Source organism: Dendrobium catenatum, unplaced genomic scaffold, assembly GCF_001605985.2.
Source record: "Dendrobium catenatum unplaced genomic scaffold, ASM160598v2 fragScaff_scaffold_943, whole genome shotgun sequence".
NCBI classification, from domain to species: domain Eukaryota; kingdom Viridiplantae; phylum Streptophyta; class Magnoliopsida; order Asparagales; family Orchidaceae; genus Dendrobium; species Dendrobium catenatum.
This window is the reverse complement of record NW_021319405.1, coordinates 278480-296064: the sequence shown is the minus strand read 5'-3', so window position 1 is coordinate 296064 and position 17585 is coordinate 278480. Positions and strand designations below refer to the sequence as shown.

The 17585-nt window shown below is 35.7% G+C and overlaps 1 protein-coding gene across 3 annotated transcripts in view; it reads right to left on the bottom strand.

Moving 5' to 3' along the window:
- The window catches only part of LOC110092320 (cleavage and polyadenylation specificity factor subunit 1), a 106977-nt gene that overhangs the window by 7991 nt on the left and 81401 nt on the right, over positions 1-17585 (bottom strand). For 2 of the 3 annotated variants that reach the window (XM_020816823.2, XM_028697468.1), the window contains 7 exons: positions 12994-13074; positions 12839-12904; positions 12664-12741; positions 10914-11141; positions 10633-10764; positions 10323-10496; positions 9576-9761 (listed from right to left, as the gene is read on the bottom strand). In XM_020816823.2, coding sequence (XP_020672482.2) covers positions 9576-9761; positions 10323-10496; positions 10633-10764; positions 10914-11141; positions 12664-12741; positions 12839-12904; positions 12994-13074 — 945 coding nt within the window. Of the gene's footprint in view, positions 1-9575; positions 9762-10322; positions 10497-10632; positions 10765-10913; positions 11142-12663; positions 12742-12838; positions 12905-12993; positions 13075-17585 lie in introns of those variants that run through there. The other variant, XR_003701678.1, reaches the window with a different exon arrangement.

Sequence of the window (17585 nt, the reverse complement as noted above, 5' to 3'; positions counted from 1 at the left end):
TTTATTATCTTTTTTTTCCTTTTTTTTTTTATTAAAGTGGACATTCTTGCGAAATAGAGCGTAGCACAATGGTCCCATTTTTTTTGCTTTTCAACATCATTGCTACAACTTCCCCAAAAAAGAATTTGCACCAGCAAACGCTTACTAATGCATGAAGAACTTCTAAAGGAATGGGAATTACTTTAAATGTTATGTAAATTTTTAAGATTGCAGATAGCCATCTAAATATGAGTATCATATACTGGGACACAAAGAACGATAATGATGGATTGAAAAAAATCAAATTCCCACATTCAAATTGGTATAAGCTTAAACTCACCATTAAGGCTTCTACCATTAGAAGGCGTTCGCAGTAAAAATAATATTTAAATAGCCTGTTTTCACCTTGAATATCATCCCTAATTGCATTAGAAAAACATATCCCCGGACCCCTTTGCCTAAAGTAGCTTTTAGGATGTAAGTTGACTTTGTAACAGCTTTCACCTCATTTTGAATGAACTTTATACATCTGTTTCCAGGATTTTATCATAGAAGCACAATCCCTAATATTATTACTCACCCCATTACAATGAGAATACTTTTGATATAGACTAGTCATTAAAAGCATATATTAGTATTCATATAATTTGTTAGGATTTGAATATTACACATAAACTTGAAGTGGCATGGTGGGTAGTATGCATGACAAACAAATATCTTCTATGAATGCAAGTCGTCCTATGATATTGTATATCCCTAATCTTTTAGTATAGAAGCAGTCGAAATCATATGATGAAAATCCCTATGTAGCCATGAGTTGCTTATCTCAATGGAATACTATAGATCACTGGATCTTTATCTTAATGAGGATATAATTCAGGTTGATTCTAATGCCTACAGCTATAATTCATTATCGGAATTTTAGCTATTCAGGAAACATACGCAGCCCTACCGTGATCAAAATAATGGTACTATTCACGACAACAAAACACCATTGGTAGAGCATGATAAGATGCTAAGAAGAGCATTAAACATACACATGATAAGCATTTGCCTATGATGCATCGACACTCTGCTTAAAGAGGTATCAGATGTGGACACTGACACGCGTTCGACACAGCATGACACGTGCGTCGTATTAAATGATAAAATCGTATGATTCTATTTAGCATTTAGCGAAGACGAGTAAGCCTTTTTCAGATCCAGCGAAAGAAATCTCTGTATAGGGAGGCGGGAGAGCTCGCAGTCGACGCAAATGGAGCTCGCTGCTTCGCCTCCCGTTCTTCCGTTTTGCTCGAGCACGAGTCAAGACAAGCTGTCTGCCATTCCTTCGTCTTGCATTGATTTCTGCGATCATCTGAGAAATTGCAATCAAGTGCCAAACAATAGCCACTCTACGCGCAGAGAGCCAAGACCTTAAGTGTGTTTTGCCATTTTTTTATCTATTGTTGAAAACCTAATTTGTCATGCTAGTACCGCATTAGGTATCGCCTAGGTACTATGCCGACTCGCGGTACCGCTCAGTCTGCTTCGATACCGCTCAGTACATTGCCACGGGTATCCGCTCAGTACATGCTCGAGTTATTGCTAGGTACATGCGTCGGGTACCGCTCAGTAGCGTAGGACTGTTAGGTACATGCTCGATTACAACTCTCGTATCTTCCTATACAAACAACTTACGAACTTAAAAATAAGCAGAACTTCCCATACAGGTCGAACCCCTTCAGGGGGTAGCGACGACCCCTTGGACCCCCGGCAGACCGATATATTGTTGTATTCATGTTTTCTTATTATTGAGATATTTTGATTTCACTTCATATCAATTTAATTTGATGTATTTATATGTATGATTGGTTTGTTAGCAAAATGAGCTATGCTGCTGACGAGAGTGGATTAGGTGAAGGTTCAAAAGAGCCATCGGTAGAAACTGATAAGCCGTTATGGTTTTATGTTACAAAGTTAGGAAAAATATTTGAAGGAGGGAATGTGTCATTCAAATGCAATTATTGTGGTGGCTCCTACAAATGCAATTATTGTGGCGAATCTAATTCTATCATTCCCTCTATTGAGTAGTTGAACATTCATGTTGTACTAAATGATTTTTTGCTTATATTTTTATGGTTGTTCTAGACATTTTGTACTAAACATCTTTATGTTATAAGCTAAACAAGTTATTATGGAATTGATTTATTATTGCTTGTCATTTTTACTATAATGTCACCTTAATTTCTATATATCATATTAAAAAATTATTATGCCGTGTCCACGCCGCACCTGTGTCCTATATTTTTAAAAATTGCCGTGTCCGTGTCATGTCGTGTCCGTGCCGTATCGGTGCATCATAGCATTTGTGCTTTATGAGCTAAAATTATTCTCAAATTTGTCACTTCAATAAACATTGTGAAGGATGAATGGATTTTTACTATAAGTTATTAAACAACTAATTTTACTAGAATAATTGGAATTCTATAAAATGTTGAGTTTGCATATTTTCATTGGTATTAGGTCCGAAGTAAATTCATCTTTATATTTGAGAAGGTATTTTAAAAATAAGATCCCCTTCAGCTGAGATTTATATCAATACAACTACCAATTGGATTTTAAAAAAATTTCTTTTGCCATTTGAACCTTATCAACTCTGTCTGCTTGCTCATAGATGATAAAATTAGAGTATCAACTTTGTGAATTCTCATACGAACAATGAACTCCAGAATTTGCATTTTTAAAGAATTTCCTTTGTAGAAAGTGTTGAAAACCTAATACAAACTTAAAATTAAATATAATTTGAATTTTATTATTATATATTCAATTATTAATTCAAGTCATGTCAACTCTAGTTCTTTTAAGGAGGATGATCAACATTGAATTTTAAGTTGACTTTTATTTTAGCACGCATACATTTTAAGACCTCAAATTTTAAAATTTGATTCATAGGTCAGAGCACATTTTAGAAAATTAATTTCAATTTGGAAAAAAAAAAGTTCAACTTGCTTTTAATCCAGTGTAGTAATTTCAAACCTTGTATTCGAGCATTTAGCAAATTTGTTGGAATATGTACGGGGATTTAGGTAGGGGCGTCAAACCCAACCCAAAAAATTTGGGTTCTGGTTGACCCACGAACCTGTTTTTTATTAAAAAAAAAAGACTTGTTTAATATATTTTTCACTTAATTTTTTGCATGTGGGTATCATCTTACTATTTTTTATCAAATATTATAAAATTTATAGTTAATAAGTTATTAGCATAATTTTAACCAAAATGAGTTAACAAGTTGGGTTTGGATCATTCAGATTGATGGCGGGTCAGGTTTGGGTGGGTTGGTGTTTTTAACCCGTTTATTAAATGAGTTGGATTTGGGTTGACTAGATTTGGTTCAGGTCAATTTTGAATCGAACCCAAACCTAACTGGTTGACCGTTTGACACCCCTAGATTTAGGATTTAAAAGATATGCAACTTTTAAACAAAATAGTGATCACACAATTTTTTAAATTTTGTTCATTTGATTTTTAACTAGCATAGCATTCTAGAACTCTAAAATTAAAATTTTGATGTTTACTCGAAGCACATATGGGTAAATTAATTTCAATTTGATAATAATAACAACATCAAGCCTTTATCCCTCTATGAGGGGTTGGTTATATGAATCTTTTTTTTCTATTGTGTCCTGTTAAAAGTCAAATTCTAATTTAAATCTAATAAAAAAGGTAATTTATAATATTTTCTAATAAAATCTTTTTTAGGTCTACCTCTTCCTTTCTTAAAATAGGTCAAATCTAATATATATACTCTCCTAACTGAGTCATCAGAAGTCTGACATTTTATGTGACCAAAAATCAAAGGAAGCCGCTCTCTCTAATCTTATCTACCACTGGAGCTACTCCAACCTTTTCATGTATATACTAATTTCGCATTATGTCTGTAAGAGTGAATCCACTCATCTACCTAAGCATCCTCATCTCTATAATACTTGACTTAATTTTATGTTTCTCTTTCAATGGCCAACATTCTACACCATAAAGCATTGCAGGTCTCACCACCATCTTATAGATTTTCCCTTAAATTTGAGGGGTACTTTCCTATCACACAATAGGCTTGATGCATTCCTCTACTTAAACCATCCAATTTGAACTCTACTAATAATATCACCATCACTTTGAAAAATAGATATGAGATATCTGAAATGTGTACTCTTATTATGACTTTGATCATCCAAAGTTACAATCTTCCATCAGATTTATTACTACTAAAATTACACTTAATGTATTCGGTTTTAGATCTACTCAAACGAAAACCTTTAGACTCTAAAGTTGACCTCCATAATTCAAGTCTACCTTCAACTTCCTCGCTAGTCTTATCAACAAGAAGAACATTAACAAAAAGTGAGTACATCCTCTTGCAAATGTCTAGTAAGAACATCCATGACTAAAGAAAAAAAGATATGGACTTAAAATTGATCTTTGATGTAATCCAACTGAAATAGGAAAATACTTGGTCAAACCAACTTGTGTTTAAACACAAGTAATAGCTCATAAATACATATCCTTAATGACTTGAATAAAAACATTATTAACCCCTTTCTTTTCTAGAACACTCTAGAGCACTTTGGTTGAAACTTTATTATAGAATTTCTCTAAATGAATAAAATATAATATGTAGATTCTCCTTATCCTCTCTATAATTCTACATCAAACCTCTAAATAAATGTATAACTTCCATAATAGACCTCCCTGACATGAATCCAAATTTATTTTAAGAAACATTAGTATCACGTCGTAACCTATACTCTATTAATTTCTCCCATAGTTTTAAAGTATGACAAATTAACTTAATTCCTCCAATTCGCACAGTCTTGGGTATCACCTTTAATCTTAATTATAGGAATTAACACACTTCTCTACTCATATGATATCTTTTTAGTCATCAAAATAGTATTAAAAAATTTCATAAGTTAAGAAATTCCTACATCTCCTAAGCATTTTTATATCTCTATTGGATATTATCAGGTCAAATAGCTCTTCCACACTTCATTTTCTTTAAAGCATATCTAACTTTGTTATAAAAACAAATCTCTATTTTCATTTAGGATTCTAATATCATTAAAGTCAATCATATTATCTTAATCTCATTGAATAGCTTATCAAAATATCACATCCACCTTTGTTAAATATCATCTTCTAATGAAATTATTTTTTTTTTATTTTCATCCTTAATACACTTCACTTGAACTAAATCCTTACTTCTTGATGTGAAACGTATTAGCATGGATGATTAAATATAAAATAAACTAGTACAAAAACATATAAATAAATAACAAAAAAATTCGTAGCCGTTGATCTCCGATGTCCTCATCACTTCTATTTCTTTATTTGGCTAACTTTATATATATATATCATTCGCCCTTCTTAGCATCTAATCTATCATATAAATCATTAAAACCAAAATTATTTGCATCACATTTTGCTTTCTTAGATTTCTTATGACCCTCTTTATATTTTTCCCAAATTTTCAAATTTTTACACCCAAACTAACTTTTATAACAAAAGCTTCTTATTTTTTATCATCTCTTGCACAATTTGATTTAACCACCAACTATTTTACTATTATGAGCTTTCCCTTTTAATACTCCAAACATATAATTTGCAACATTCTTAATATCACAAGCTACTTTTTTCACTTAACATTAGCTTCCTCATGCACAATCAAAATTTTACTATCTTGAATCTTACTCTCAAAAGTATTTTTATTTGTGTTCTTTAAATACCCCCATCTTATTGTAGGACAATATTTTATTTTATTTTTCATATTCCACCTTTTCATTTTAAAATTCAAAACTAATAATAAAAAAAAGAAACTGATTCAACTAGCTTTTAACCCCATGTAGCATTCTTAGACAACAAAATTAGAAATTTAATGTATTGGTCAAGGCACACGCAAATAATTAATTTCAATTTGTAAATACAATTTTAGTTCAACTTGCTTTTAACAATGCACAATACTCTTGGACACCCAAAATAATGAATTAATGCATATGTTAGAGCACACAAGTATATTTGAATTAAAAGAACTTCTCATTTAATTTATTTTTAACCTGAACAGTATTCACAAACCTATGCAGTATTTATATTTGAGCATTTAACAAATTTGTTCGAGCACATGCAAAAAAAATTGATTTTAATTTAAAATGAGATTTTAGTTCAATTTACTTTTTATACAAGCATAGTATTATCAGACTTTTGTATTTAAACATTTGATATGTTTGTCGATACACATGCAGGGAAAATTGATTTTAATTAAAAAAAAGCATTTTAGTTTGGTTTGCTTTTTGCCCTGAGTAACATTCTTAGACTTTGTATTTAAAAATTTAATATGTTTGTTGGAGCACATGCGAGAAAATTGATTTCAATCGTTTGATGCATTGCACATGTTTTTTAAGCATTTTTATTGTATATTTGCATGTTTCATGGTGCATTCATGTAATGCGCTTGCATACTTATTAATATCATTGCATAACACATTTGCATGTATCTTGATGCACTTGCATACGTGCATGATCTTTGGTGTGCTTACACAATGCGCTTACATAGCCAACGGTACTCACTAGTGTGCTTGCACAGTGCATTTGCATGTTTTCAGTACATCTACACACCATCCATATAGTGGATGCACAGACAAGATTTATTTCAGTGATTTGACTCATCCTGAGCACTTTTTCAAAATAATTGCCCAAATCGTCCATGCAACAGTACACTGCTTATCACATTTAAATAAAATACATTCATAGTGTGCACTATTCAAGTATTCATAAATGGGTTGTATTGTTACCTCATAGGATGTGTACGAGCCCTCTTTTTTAATAGTTAGCATGACGTACAACCATTGTTACTTTCTTTGAAAACCATTCATGTGGACACATGTATAGGCATCAAATGTAGTAGTTATTTACATGAATGCGTTGTCCTTGGATCGTGCACGTGACTTTGCATTTTGAATGAATTATTGCTCATATTATGTCCACTTGCACATGAGTTTTGAATTTGATTGCGAGGATTATCATTAAAATGTACATATTATTTTATTTTGAAATTTTAAAAGATCGCCCTTCGCCTTTTGTTCTCTTGAACAAATATATTACGAATCCAGTTGTGCACAAGGCGAATTGAAAAATAAGCACATTTTTTACTTGTCCTCTCTTTCGCCTTTATATATTAAATTTTAATTATATGGGTCCTTCAAGAAATAATTTTTTAATGTTATAAAAATGGGAGCTCTTTCTTTCATATTCATCCCAAGTCCAATGCAAGTACATTCTTATGGACCTTGAGTATTCACAAATATTATAGGAGCCGAAGCAAAGTTTAGTATGCATTCGTTGGCCAGCTATTGATTTCCTTACAACTCCTCTGTAAGTCCTACTTCATTTCCCTCGCTATCATTTTTTTGCAGTTTTAATCAAATTAATTTTAATTGCCTTTTCTTTTAGTATTTCATTTTTGCATAAAAGTACTTTAATGCTGTTAAATTTGAGTCCCTTGTCAATGTGAATTTTGACAACATCCTAACATTTTCATTGTATAGAGAGCATCATCGAGAGTGTTAAGCTTGCCCCCTATGTCAAAAAAGTAGTGTATAATTGAAATCGTAAGACATTGCGGCTAGGATCTTCCACCCCACCACACCAAAAAAGGCATGACTTCATGTACCTACTCGGAATAATTTATATTTATCATTTTTTATTTTAATTATTACTTTTTTCCGTCTATAAATCATGCTAAATTTGTACTTTTCTAAGTTATTTTTTCAGTGAAAATTATTACAACCTCCCGATATTTTCACCATATAGGTGTTATTACAACAAGTATTAGGCCTGCTCATCACAGCCAAGAAAGACATGCATGGTTGATATCGTAAGACACCATAGCCGGGCTCTTCTACCGACCATGCCAAGAAGATGTGTATGGGTTTTCGGTATCTATTTATAATTCATGATATTTCTTTGGTGTGTCAAGAAAGACAAGTACATGTACATAAATTTTCCACCTAACAAAAGTGTACACAAGGATCACTTCCATTGTGAATGTTGCCTATGAGTTTCTCACCACGCAAAGAAAAGGGGGAAAGAGTTCTGCTTGTTGAGAGCTTAACATGCAAAAAGAAATAACAATGAGAACAATGGATCAGCAATGCAACGCAAATTTTTTTTTTGTTCTTCGTCTCTTTCTCTTTTTTTTCCTTTTAATAGTCTTTTTTTTCTTTTCTATTTTTCTCTTTTCTTTGTTTTTTATTTGTATTTCTCACTTTTTAGAGAGAGAGAGAGTGGGGAGAGAGAGATAGTGAAAAGAGAGAAATTCTCTCTATTAAAGAGAGAAAATATTAGAGCAAAAAGAGAGAGGGAAAGGTAGAGTGAGAAATTGATAGAGATTAAGACAAAAAGAGAGAAAAAGACAGAGTGCCAAGGTTGAGAGTGAAAGAGTTAGAAAAGGGAAGACAACGAAAAAAAGAGTTTCAAAGAGGGAAAGAAAGAAAGATGAAGGGAGAGGTGGAGAGAGGTGATCAAGTGGTTGGCGAGCTCAGAAGGTTGCGGTTGGCAATTGGATCTGGGTTGCCGACAGATGGATAAGCTACTAGCGGCTCAACTAGGAGCGAGAGCTTGAGGCTCGATGGTGGTGAAAAGGAAAGGAGGTGAGGTCGTGCAGGTTGCATGTGAGAGGAGGAAGTGGAAAAGGAGAAGAGGAAGGCGGTTTTACATTTGAAATAGAGAAGAGATAGGAGAGAGCGGGTGCTTCGTGTGCCATAATGAATGGGCCGAAAGAGTTGATAGTACGAGAGTAATGGGGCTGAGGGGGTCTGCTTGATTTGAGAGGTGACAAGTTGAGGTCGTGTGCATGTGTACGAGGTAACAGACAGCAGTGTGATCTTGTACGAGAGCAGGTAGGTGGAGAAATTAGATTTTAGGGATTTTTTTATTTTTTTTATTTTTTAACATTTTATTTAATAATAATAAATTAATATTATAGTTTTAATAATTATTTCATATTTTATTTACAAAATCTTCATCGCTCATGCAAATCAATTTCGTGTCATCGCCTCGCACATGCAATTTTTTTATTTTCTTTGCATAAAGACTTTGTATAATATGATTGTCAATCATAGTTGTTTATGTTGCCTCGTACGTGTTAGTGTAATTTGTTTTGTGAGTGCATGCTATTTGAGTGATTTTGACTTTTGATCGATGTGTTTCAAATAACATTTGCACTATATCACATCCTACATTTGTCGTCTTTGTTATATTTGGTTGGTTGGTTTGACTTTCAAGCGGTCATAAAGGCCAATAGATGTGAAGAATGCCATTCTTAACATCAAACAACTATATTAAGTCCGCCTCTTTAATACTTCTATAGAAATTTACAGTCAAATAACAATTGCAATGACAATGATATGTACTTCTAGTGTGATTTCATAAGAATTATAAATAATGAGTAATATGTTTATAATCCTTAGCAAATATGAGTAATGATGCAAACTTGAAAAATACAATTACCTCAAATCCACTTAAGATGCATATGTTGCATGTTTTGAATTAGAATCAGCGAATTACCTGGATATTCTTTTGATCATCTGAAACTACAAGGCTCAGAGTACTTCCATCTATCAGAAATTCTGTTGCATAACAATCAAGAGAGCCAAAATCCTTTGCCAAAAGGCTCAGCTGAGCACCTTGCTCTTTCCAGTTGAGGAAGTATATGCTCTTATGAATGTCACCCAACAGGATAAAGTTCTTAACCTGAAACATTTTTAATGAATTATTAGAATGTTCTTTTGATAAATATTTACTCAAGGGAACTACTGTTTGTTTTCAAATAGAAGATTGATGGAGGTCCTTTCGCCAAAGTGCATGTCAAAAAATGGAGGAAAAAAATACTTGGACAAGATACCCTTACATCAATGAAGACAAGCTAATAGGCATATGACGTTTAGTAGGCAAGGTATGCGTAATTAAAGAAAGAATAAACGAACCAATAATCCTGGTTGCCAAAACCTGGGAAATGGTAAATTTAATAAGTAGATTTAACTTCAAACATCTGACTAGCATGTATCCTTTTATTGTGTGTTGATTATTCAAGTAGCCGTTTTGTTCATTAAGATAAGAAAGGTAAAACAGCTCATTGTAAATGTGTTGTACACAATGATCAGTAGCATTAGAACATGAAAGGAACAGTCACAAACATGCATATTGTCAGTTGATAACAGGAAGTGAAAATTATTCAAAAACATTATGTGCTCTAAAATAATGTTTGCAAACAGAAAGGAATGCAGCAGATTTCGTTGTCAAGTCTTAACATACAATGTTCAAGCTCACAACGTAGAGAGGAGTGTCGTAGAAAGCAACACCAGTCAGTTCAGAGCCAGTCCACTTGTGCAAAGTGATTTTGGGGCCAGATGCTATTAGCAAGTGACCTTGAAGAGATGCTACAGCAGAGATAGCTCCCTTCAACTCTTTTGAGTAAACTTCTGTTACCTGAAGAAAAATGAAGATAAAAGCTCTGTTGAAAATTCCAACGAGAAACAGAAGTTGATAGAAATGATGTTAAGGCTTTATCTTGCATATAAAATTAACAATCAATGATTTGAAGTAAATTAGACTTAACAAGTACCAAATTTTGAGAGTTTTCACCATTCTTGCCAATAGATAATAGAAGAATGCGCCCTCGAGAAGCAACGTCTTCCCCTTGTACATAAGCTGTTCCAATAGCCATAATAGCTTCATTTTCCTTTGTTGCTGAATTCTGAGGGACAGGGAAGAAAATGCTTGATTACATGAATGTGACTTTAAAGTAATTAATTGGAATCACATGCATCTACATCACATAGTTAATTAGTTCGAGTCCCTTAACCTAAGCACCACATCCATGAAAATCATAAGATACGAACTTACAAATAAGGTTACCATCCGCACAGTGAGCGCATTTTCACAAGGTTGCATTGGAATAGTAGCTCTTGTATCCCAATTCCCACCAGATTTCTCTGGTTCTAAAAGGCGAACTTCAAAATCATCAAGAGTGTAAGTTTTTTGGAGGACATCTGAACTTGTATTTTCACGTTCCATTTGACCAATATCTTGATCTAACATGGATGACAATACTTGGTTTATTGGGCGAGCTACCTGCACAGTAATGGTACAAATCCCAGAAGTCAAAACAAAAAACCACCACGTTCATTAGAAAAAAAAAGTTCAAAATAGGAAAAGAACACTAGATATGAAAAATGGAACAAGAAGAGGAAAAATATTTAGATGAGGGCATAATTATAAGTTCCTGTAAGTTCTATTTCAGTTCAGTTCAATGTTCAATCGTGTTCTCCTTACAGTTTTGAACCTTTTTTGTCAATTTTAATTTTAAATTAATTCAATTTCATATTACATTTATGCTCAAAAGTCCTTTCATGTTATTTTGTTTGGGTCCCATATTACTAAAAATTTCGACAATCCTGACTTCTTTCCGCTTAGAGGGCTTCATCAAAAGTGCTAAGCTACCTACCATGCTATGAAAGGTGAGTATGGTTGATGTCTTAAGACACCATGACCAAGGGTCTACTAGCCCATCGCGCTAAGATGTGCATGAATCTTCAGTACCAGTTTGGAATAATAATTATATATATATATATATATATTTATTTATTGCAAATTTTATTTCGGAATCATTTTGATTTTGCTCTTTTTTTTAAGTCCCTTGTTTGCTAAAAAATTCAACAACCTTCAGTTCTCTTCCTGCAAAGGGGGAGTCCTTGGAAGTGATAAGCCTACCCACCACGCCTAGGTATCCACGATCAGTATCATAAGACAACACCATCGAGGGTCTTATATCACACCATGTTAAGAAAGACGTGCATGAATCTTCGATACCTATTTGAAGCCTCAAAACAATTCTCCATTGAGTCAAAAAAGATGTGCATCGGTACTTAGAGTTTTCCCTCCATACTAAGAAAAATGTGCATAGGGCTTACCTGATCGCCTATAAATTTAAGCAATAAATAACATTTTGGTTTAAAAAAAACTTTGCTTGCAAGAATCCAATATTGGTTCTAGCCTTGATGAAGAACACATTCCCATTATTATTAAGAGGCAAGAAATTCAACATGAAAGAAAAATTTAAGATCTATGTTAGAGGAAGTATGCTAAAGAATTATAGCGACCATAGATAAAAATAAAAAAATAATGGCAACCATAGATACAAACTTATGAAATTGCAGAAAGACAACAATAAAAGTTAAAATTCCAACCTTAATGGGAGAATGACTACTTTCATTCACAAATATGTCAAGTAAATGACAAGTAAGATTTGAAAAACCAAAACTAAGTAGGCAAAGTTATATTTATTAAATAAATATTGAGAGACAAAAAAATTAAGACAAGAACCCATCAATAGTCGTGTTGAAATAAAATTATTGCTCAAATAAAAATACACGACTTTAACTTATCATGAGTAACAGCTTGATGAATTTAATTAAAACAAAATAAAAATAGTAACTTAATAAATTAATAAATTTGAGTTGTAACTTCTGAAAAAGTAAATCCTCATCAAACTGGATTATGGCATATGCAAATAGCATCTGCAAAGAAACTCATTTTGATTTTGAATTTATATTTTGCCAGTAAAGACAAGGACTCTTAGAAGTAACACACTTACGGGAAAAGATAATATGATTGAATAGAGATTTTTCTCAGCGCAGTAGGTGAGCTGATGAGGTGTGCCCCTCAACGGAATCTGAGCCAAAGGAAAAAAGGATCTCAAATACATCATATCTACCAACCATGTTGAAAAGATGTATGTAATCCATAACAAAAGAAAAAAGGGAGAATACCTTGCGAACTGCCCAATAGTTATCATAGTTGAATGCAGATGGCAACTGGCAAATCTTTAGGAAGCCCTGGAACAAAAAGGACTAAAGGTTATATCACAAGCCAACCAAGAAGCAAACTATACTAGATGTAACAGACAATTCTGTAGGGTGATAACCTGAAACGTGACATATATAAACCCATGATTGCAATTGACATTGTGAAGAACAGTAAAGGCAGCAATAGAGCCATCACAAAGCTATCATAAAATAAATCTGCAATGTTAGAATAAGAAGCAAAAGTCCAGAGAATATTGAAGAAATAATGATGGACAGAAAATCATAAATGTGCATATAAAACATTAGCCGACATTCAAAAGAACAACTAGCTCATTAGTAAGGAGTTTTCAAAGTAATGATGGGACGGATGCTTTCAGCAGATAAAAGACTAGGCACTTTTACCAACTTTACACTGTGAAGACCGGAAACTTCAGGATGGAAGAAATGATAAATGATATATCAGATTAATCATCATTTTTCTTTCACGCACCTGGCTTAGATAACAAATTTTAGATTGTAATAACGATGCATAAGAATGTCAAAAATTTTTAACACAAGTTGACGCACAACAGTTTTTAAGTAATTACTTTCAGAGCTAAGCATTGATACAAAAACTATAGTAAGACCACCACCTGGACTGAAAAAGCTAGGATACAGGAATGCAGAAATCATCCCTTAGCAGCTTTAGATTGAATAAACTATCACCAAAATTTGTTTTAAAATAGAACATTGCTAGTATTTATATTGAAAGAAAGCTACAGGGCTACAGGGCTACAGGGAAAATAACTGAAACTGAAAATATACTTGAGATTTTCATAAAGCTGGCTTGCGGCCTTTGACCGCCAAACTGGCCCTACCCACAACTTGCTAGTATTTTGTGTGTACAGAAAACCATAGCAGTTGGTGAAGATGCCTAGGTGCTTAGGATGGGTTTTGGGATGTGGACAGCACCTAAACACTAGGTTGGGGTCACCTAAAGCTCTCCAAATGTTGCAGAAATTTTCTGGACAGCAAAGTTCAGTCGTTGCTTAAGTTGTCTAGGTGTTTGGAATGGTCCGAGGGAGTGGGAAGCACCCAAACAAAGACTAAAAGTTCACTAAACGATGGCTAACTGCTGCTGGAACAGTGAGGACAGCAGTTAAACTCAAGGGTGTGGTTGTCCTAAGCAATTAGAGACAATGTGGGTTTAATGGCAGCACCCCTACGCTATCTAGAATGCCTTAAACTTTACTAGATGCGTGCAGGAAACACAATTACAGCAGTGAAAACAGTGAATAAAATCTAACTATGCAATGATATGCATGCAAGTTTTAAACTACAATGAAAAGCTAGACCTTAGGATGTTTTTCTAAACATGTCGTGCATGCCTACCATGCTCTGATACCAAGAATGATGTAAAACAATCCATGTGTTGACCCGTTTATAAAAAAAAAATCAATCAAAAAAAAATCAAAATAAAAAAGGGAGTCGTTCACCTGCTCTCTGTCATCCCACGACGCCGCTGCTCTTCCCACGACCTCGCGTCATTTCATCGCACGATCCCGCCTCGAGCCGACTCCTTTAGCGTCGTTAAAATGAGAACGAAGGCCCTCATTCGCACTGTCCTCTCTCGATTCTCCCTCTCTCGCACTCTGACTCCCGCGAACGCTCCCTCTGCTCCCGCCCTCTTCCTCTCGAAATCTCTCCCTCTCCGACTTCTTCGCAGCAGTTCGACTTCGCCATTCAACGACTTCCCTTCCAGTAGGATCGGAAGTTATGTTCTTTTGATCGGAAGCAACTGCAGAAGCTCGCCGACTGAAAGGATCGGAAGCTCCGACATTTTGATCGGAAGAGACGACTGGGAGCTCGCTTGCTGTGAACCCGCTCACTCTCCGACTCCTTGAGACCGTCCGACGTCGCCCCTTCTCCAACTTTCCTTCATCGCCCTCTCCACTAGATCGGAAGTCCCGACATTTTGATCGGAACTAGAATAGGAGCTCGCGGGCTGTGGAGTTAACTTTCTCCCGTTCAGGCCCTTCTCCGGCTCCTTGTGGCTGTTTCGACTTTGCTCCCTTGGACGACTTCCTTCCTCTCGGATCGGAAGCTGCAACATTTTGAGGGAAGCGACAACAAGAGCTCGCTGGAAGTGAAGGTGATCCCCTAGCAAACCCCCGAGGCGCCCACGTGGCGTTGTAGGGAGGGAAGTTAGTACGACGCCTACGACGAGGCGGAAATCACCTAGATTCTTTTCTCGATGCTTGCAACGAACCGGCAAACCCCCGAGGCGCTCACGTAGCGTTGTAGGGTGGGAAACCGGTGCGATGCTTGCAACGATTTAAGGATCACTCTTCAAAGCTTGCAATGAGCCGGCAAACCCCCGAGGCGCTCAAGCAGCGTTGTAGGGAGGGAAACCGGTGCAGCGCTTGCGGCGAACGGGATATAAGAAATGCGTTTTCTTTATTTTTATATAAGTACCCCCGAACGCCCACGTGGTGCAGAGGGGGGAAATCTGCTTTTTTCTAACTCATGCTCCACACCCCTAAACTCTCATGTAGCGGGCGAGGATTTTTGATAAAATACGCGACCGCGGTGTCACTTTTGACATCTACCTGAAGCGCTCACGTAGCGTCGAGGGGAAGGTTGCCTCTTGGTTTTTTCCCCTAAACGGGGGAGACGCCGGAAGGCTGCCGAAATTCAGACTGAAGGCACCGTGGACTTGAACAGAATTTTGGCCTATATGTGAGCAAGTTTTGGACATAAAAGAACAAGAGCCTGCATTCAAACGAACAAGAAACAAATAACAGTGGACTTGTAGATTTGAACCTGAACAGAAATTCAAATGATTAATGAAAATAAAAATCAGATGAAATAAAATCAAATTTGTAACCAAATTCAAGTCAATCTACACATGAAATGAACATGTAAAGACTCTAGAAGACTTTAAATAATCACATGAACATGCAATTGAACTCAAAGGACTGCAGGGGACTTGAACAAGACCATAACATCAAACAAGGACTTTGATTTGGACTGGATCCGAATCCGAACATAACATTTGAACTTGCGCTACACAACATTAAGTGGGGGTTGTGGACTCGATGAACCCGAGTCTAAATGAAACTTGGCTCGGACCCGAATTCAAGAAGACAAATGAGTTCCAAGTATAATCTACTTGTAAAAAGAAGAGAAGCAATAATTTATGTTTGTAAGTTATGGCACGAACTCCTACAAACAATCCCCACAGTGCCTGTTGATTGAAAGAATGCAACACTACTACATGATAGTAGAAAATCTGTTCCCCGCAGCAAATGCGATAGTCACCCACCCGAGATTGGTGAAAGGGTGGATATGATGCAAGAACAATGGGCTTTCTGCAACCACTTCCAGAAGGTCGTAGTAGACGAAACGGTCCCCTGCAAATGGATACCACTGTGGGCACAAGTATCGATATCACCTCCGACATTGGTGATCAAGACCCGTTCTGCGGCGTGGTGGCAGGACCGCTTTTTTTCAAGTATTTCGGGTACAAGGGTGACTCGATGTACGAAAAAGACACCTCCTGGCAGAATGGAAGAGAGGTTTGAACAAATTAGAACCAAACCTCCTGGTGTTCCAAAATCCCTTCTTGATCATATACTCAGGAAGAAAACAATATTCACATCTACAAATATCAGATACAACAAGTCTACTACATTAAAATCTTGAAAGGAGATCTTTTCAAGGCAAAACAGCGGACTTCAAAGTCCAGAAGAGCTCTTCCCCGGTGATTGAGAAAGGGGAGTCAATGTCAAGATGAGGAAATACCTCATGACATCCAAATAACAACGCCACCAGATCTGCAACATCTATGAAAGCAGACAGAAGGCGTCCACAATCTACAATGCCACGCCACCAGACCCGCAATATCCATGCAAGCGGGCAGAAGGCGTTTACAAAATGTTTCAAAGTACCCCTGTACCTGCACTATAGTTTGTATACACATAGGTACACAATGGGGTACGTCTAAATCAATATAAAAAAATCACCCGCATGGGGCCCGGCGAGCGTGTTATTGGTACACACGTGACGCCTAGGGATGCTGCGCGGGTCGATAAGTGAATTCTAGTTCGAACCTGATCCTTCTATACGGACCAATAGAAGTCGACAGGGTTCGAACCTTTAAACGAATACACAGTTGTGGCGACCAATGTATTTGTTTCAATACACTCATATTAGGCCTTCAAGGCCTACAATCAAAAGAATTCACTAAATAAAGGCACAAAGCCTACGAAACCCAATCCTCCTAAGCAGGTGAATAGGAGTAGACAGGGTTCAAATTCTCAGATAAATATATGGTCACGAATGTGATCGGAATGTATTTTAATGCATTTATATTCGGCCTTCAAGGCCTAAAATCAAGAAAATTCATGAACAAAGGTATAAAGCCTACGAGAAACCCGATCCCCTATCGTTAAGTTGATAGGGTCGACAAGGTTCAATCAAATGGAAATAACCTCAAGTACACCCCGATGATGGCCGTGTTGAATGATGATCTCAACCGGAGGGGTCCATTTCATAAATATTTCAAAAGTCCACTCAAAATCCAAAAATCCATAAATCCCAAAAATTCCAAAATATTTAAAATTGAAATAAATCCATCAAAATACTTAAAGCAGAATCCATCCACCATCCGCAATAGTTTGCCGAGGTGGACAAATCTAAAAATTACTTCAGCTCACAAAGAGCCAAATGC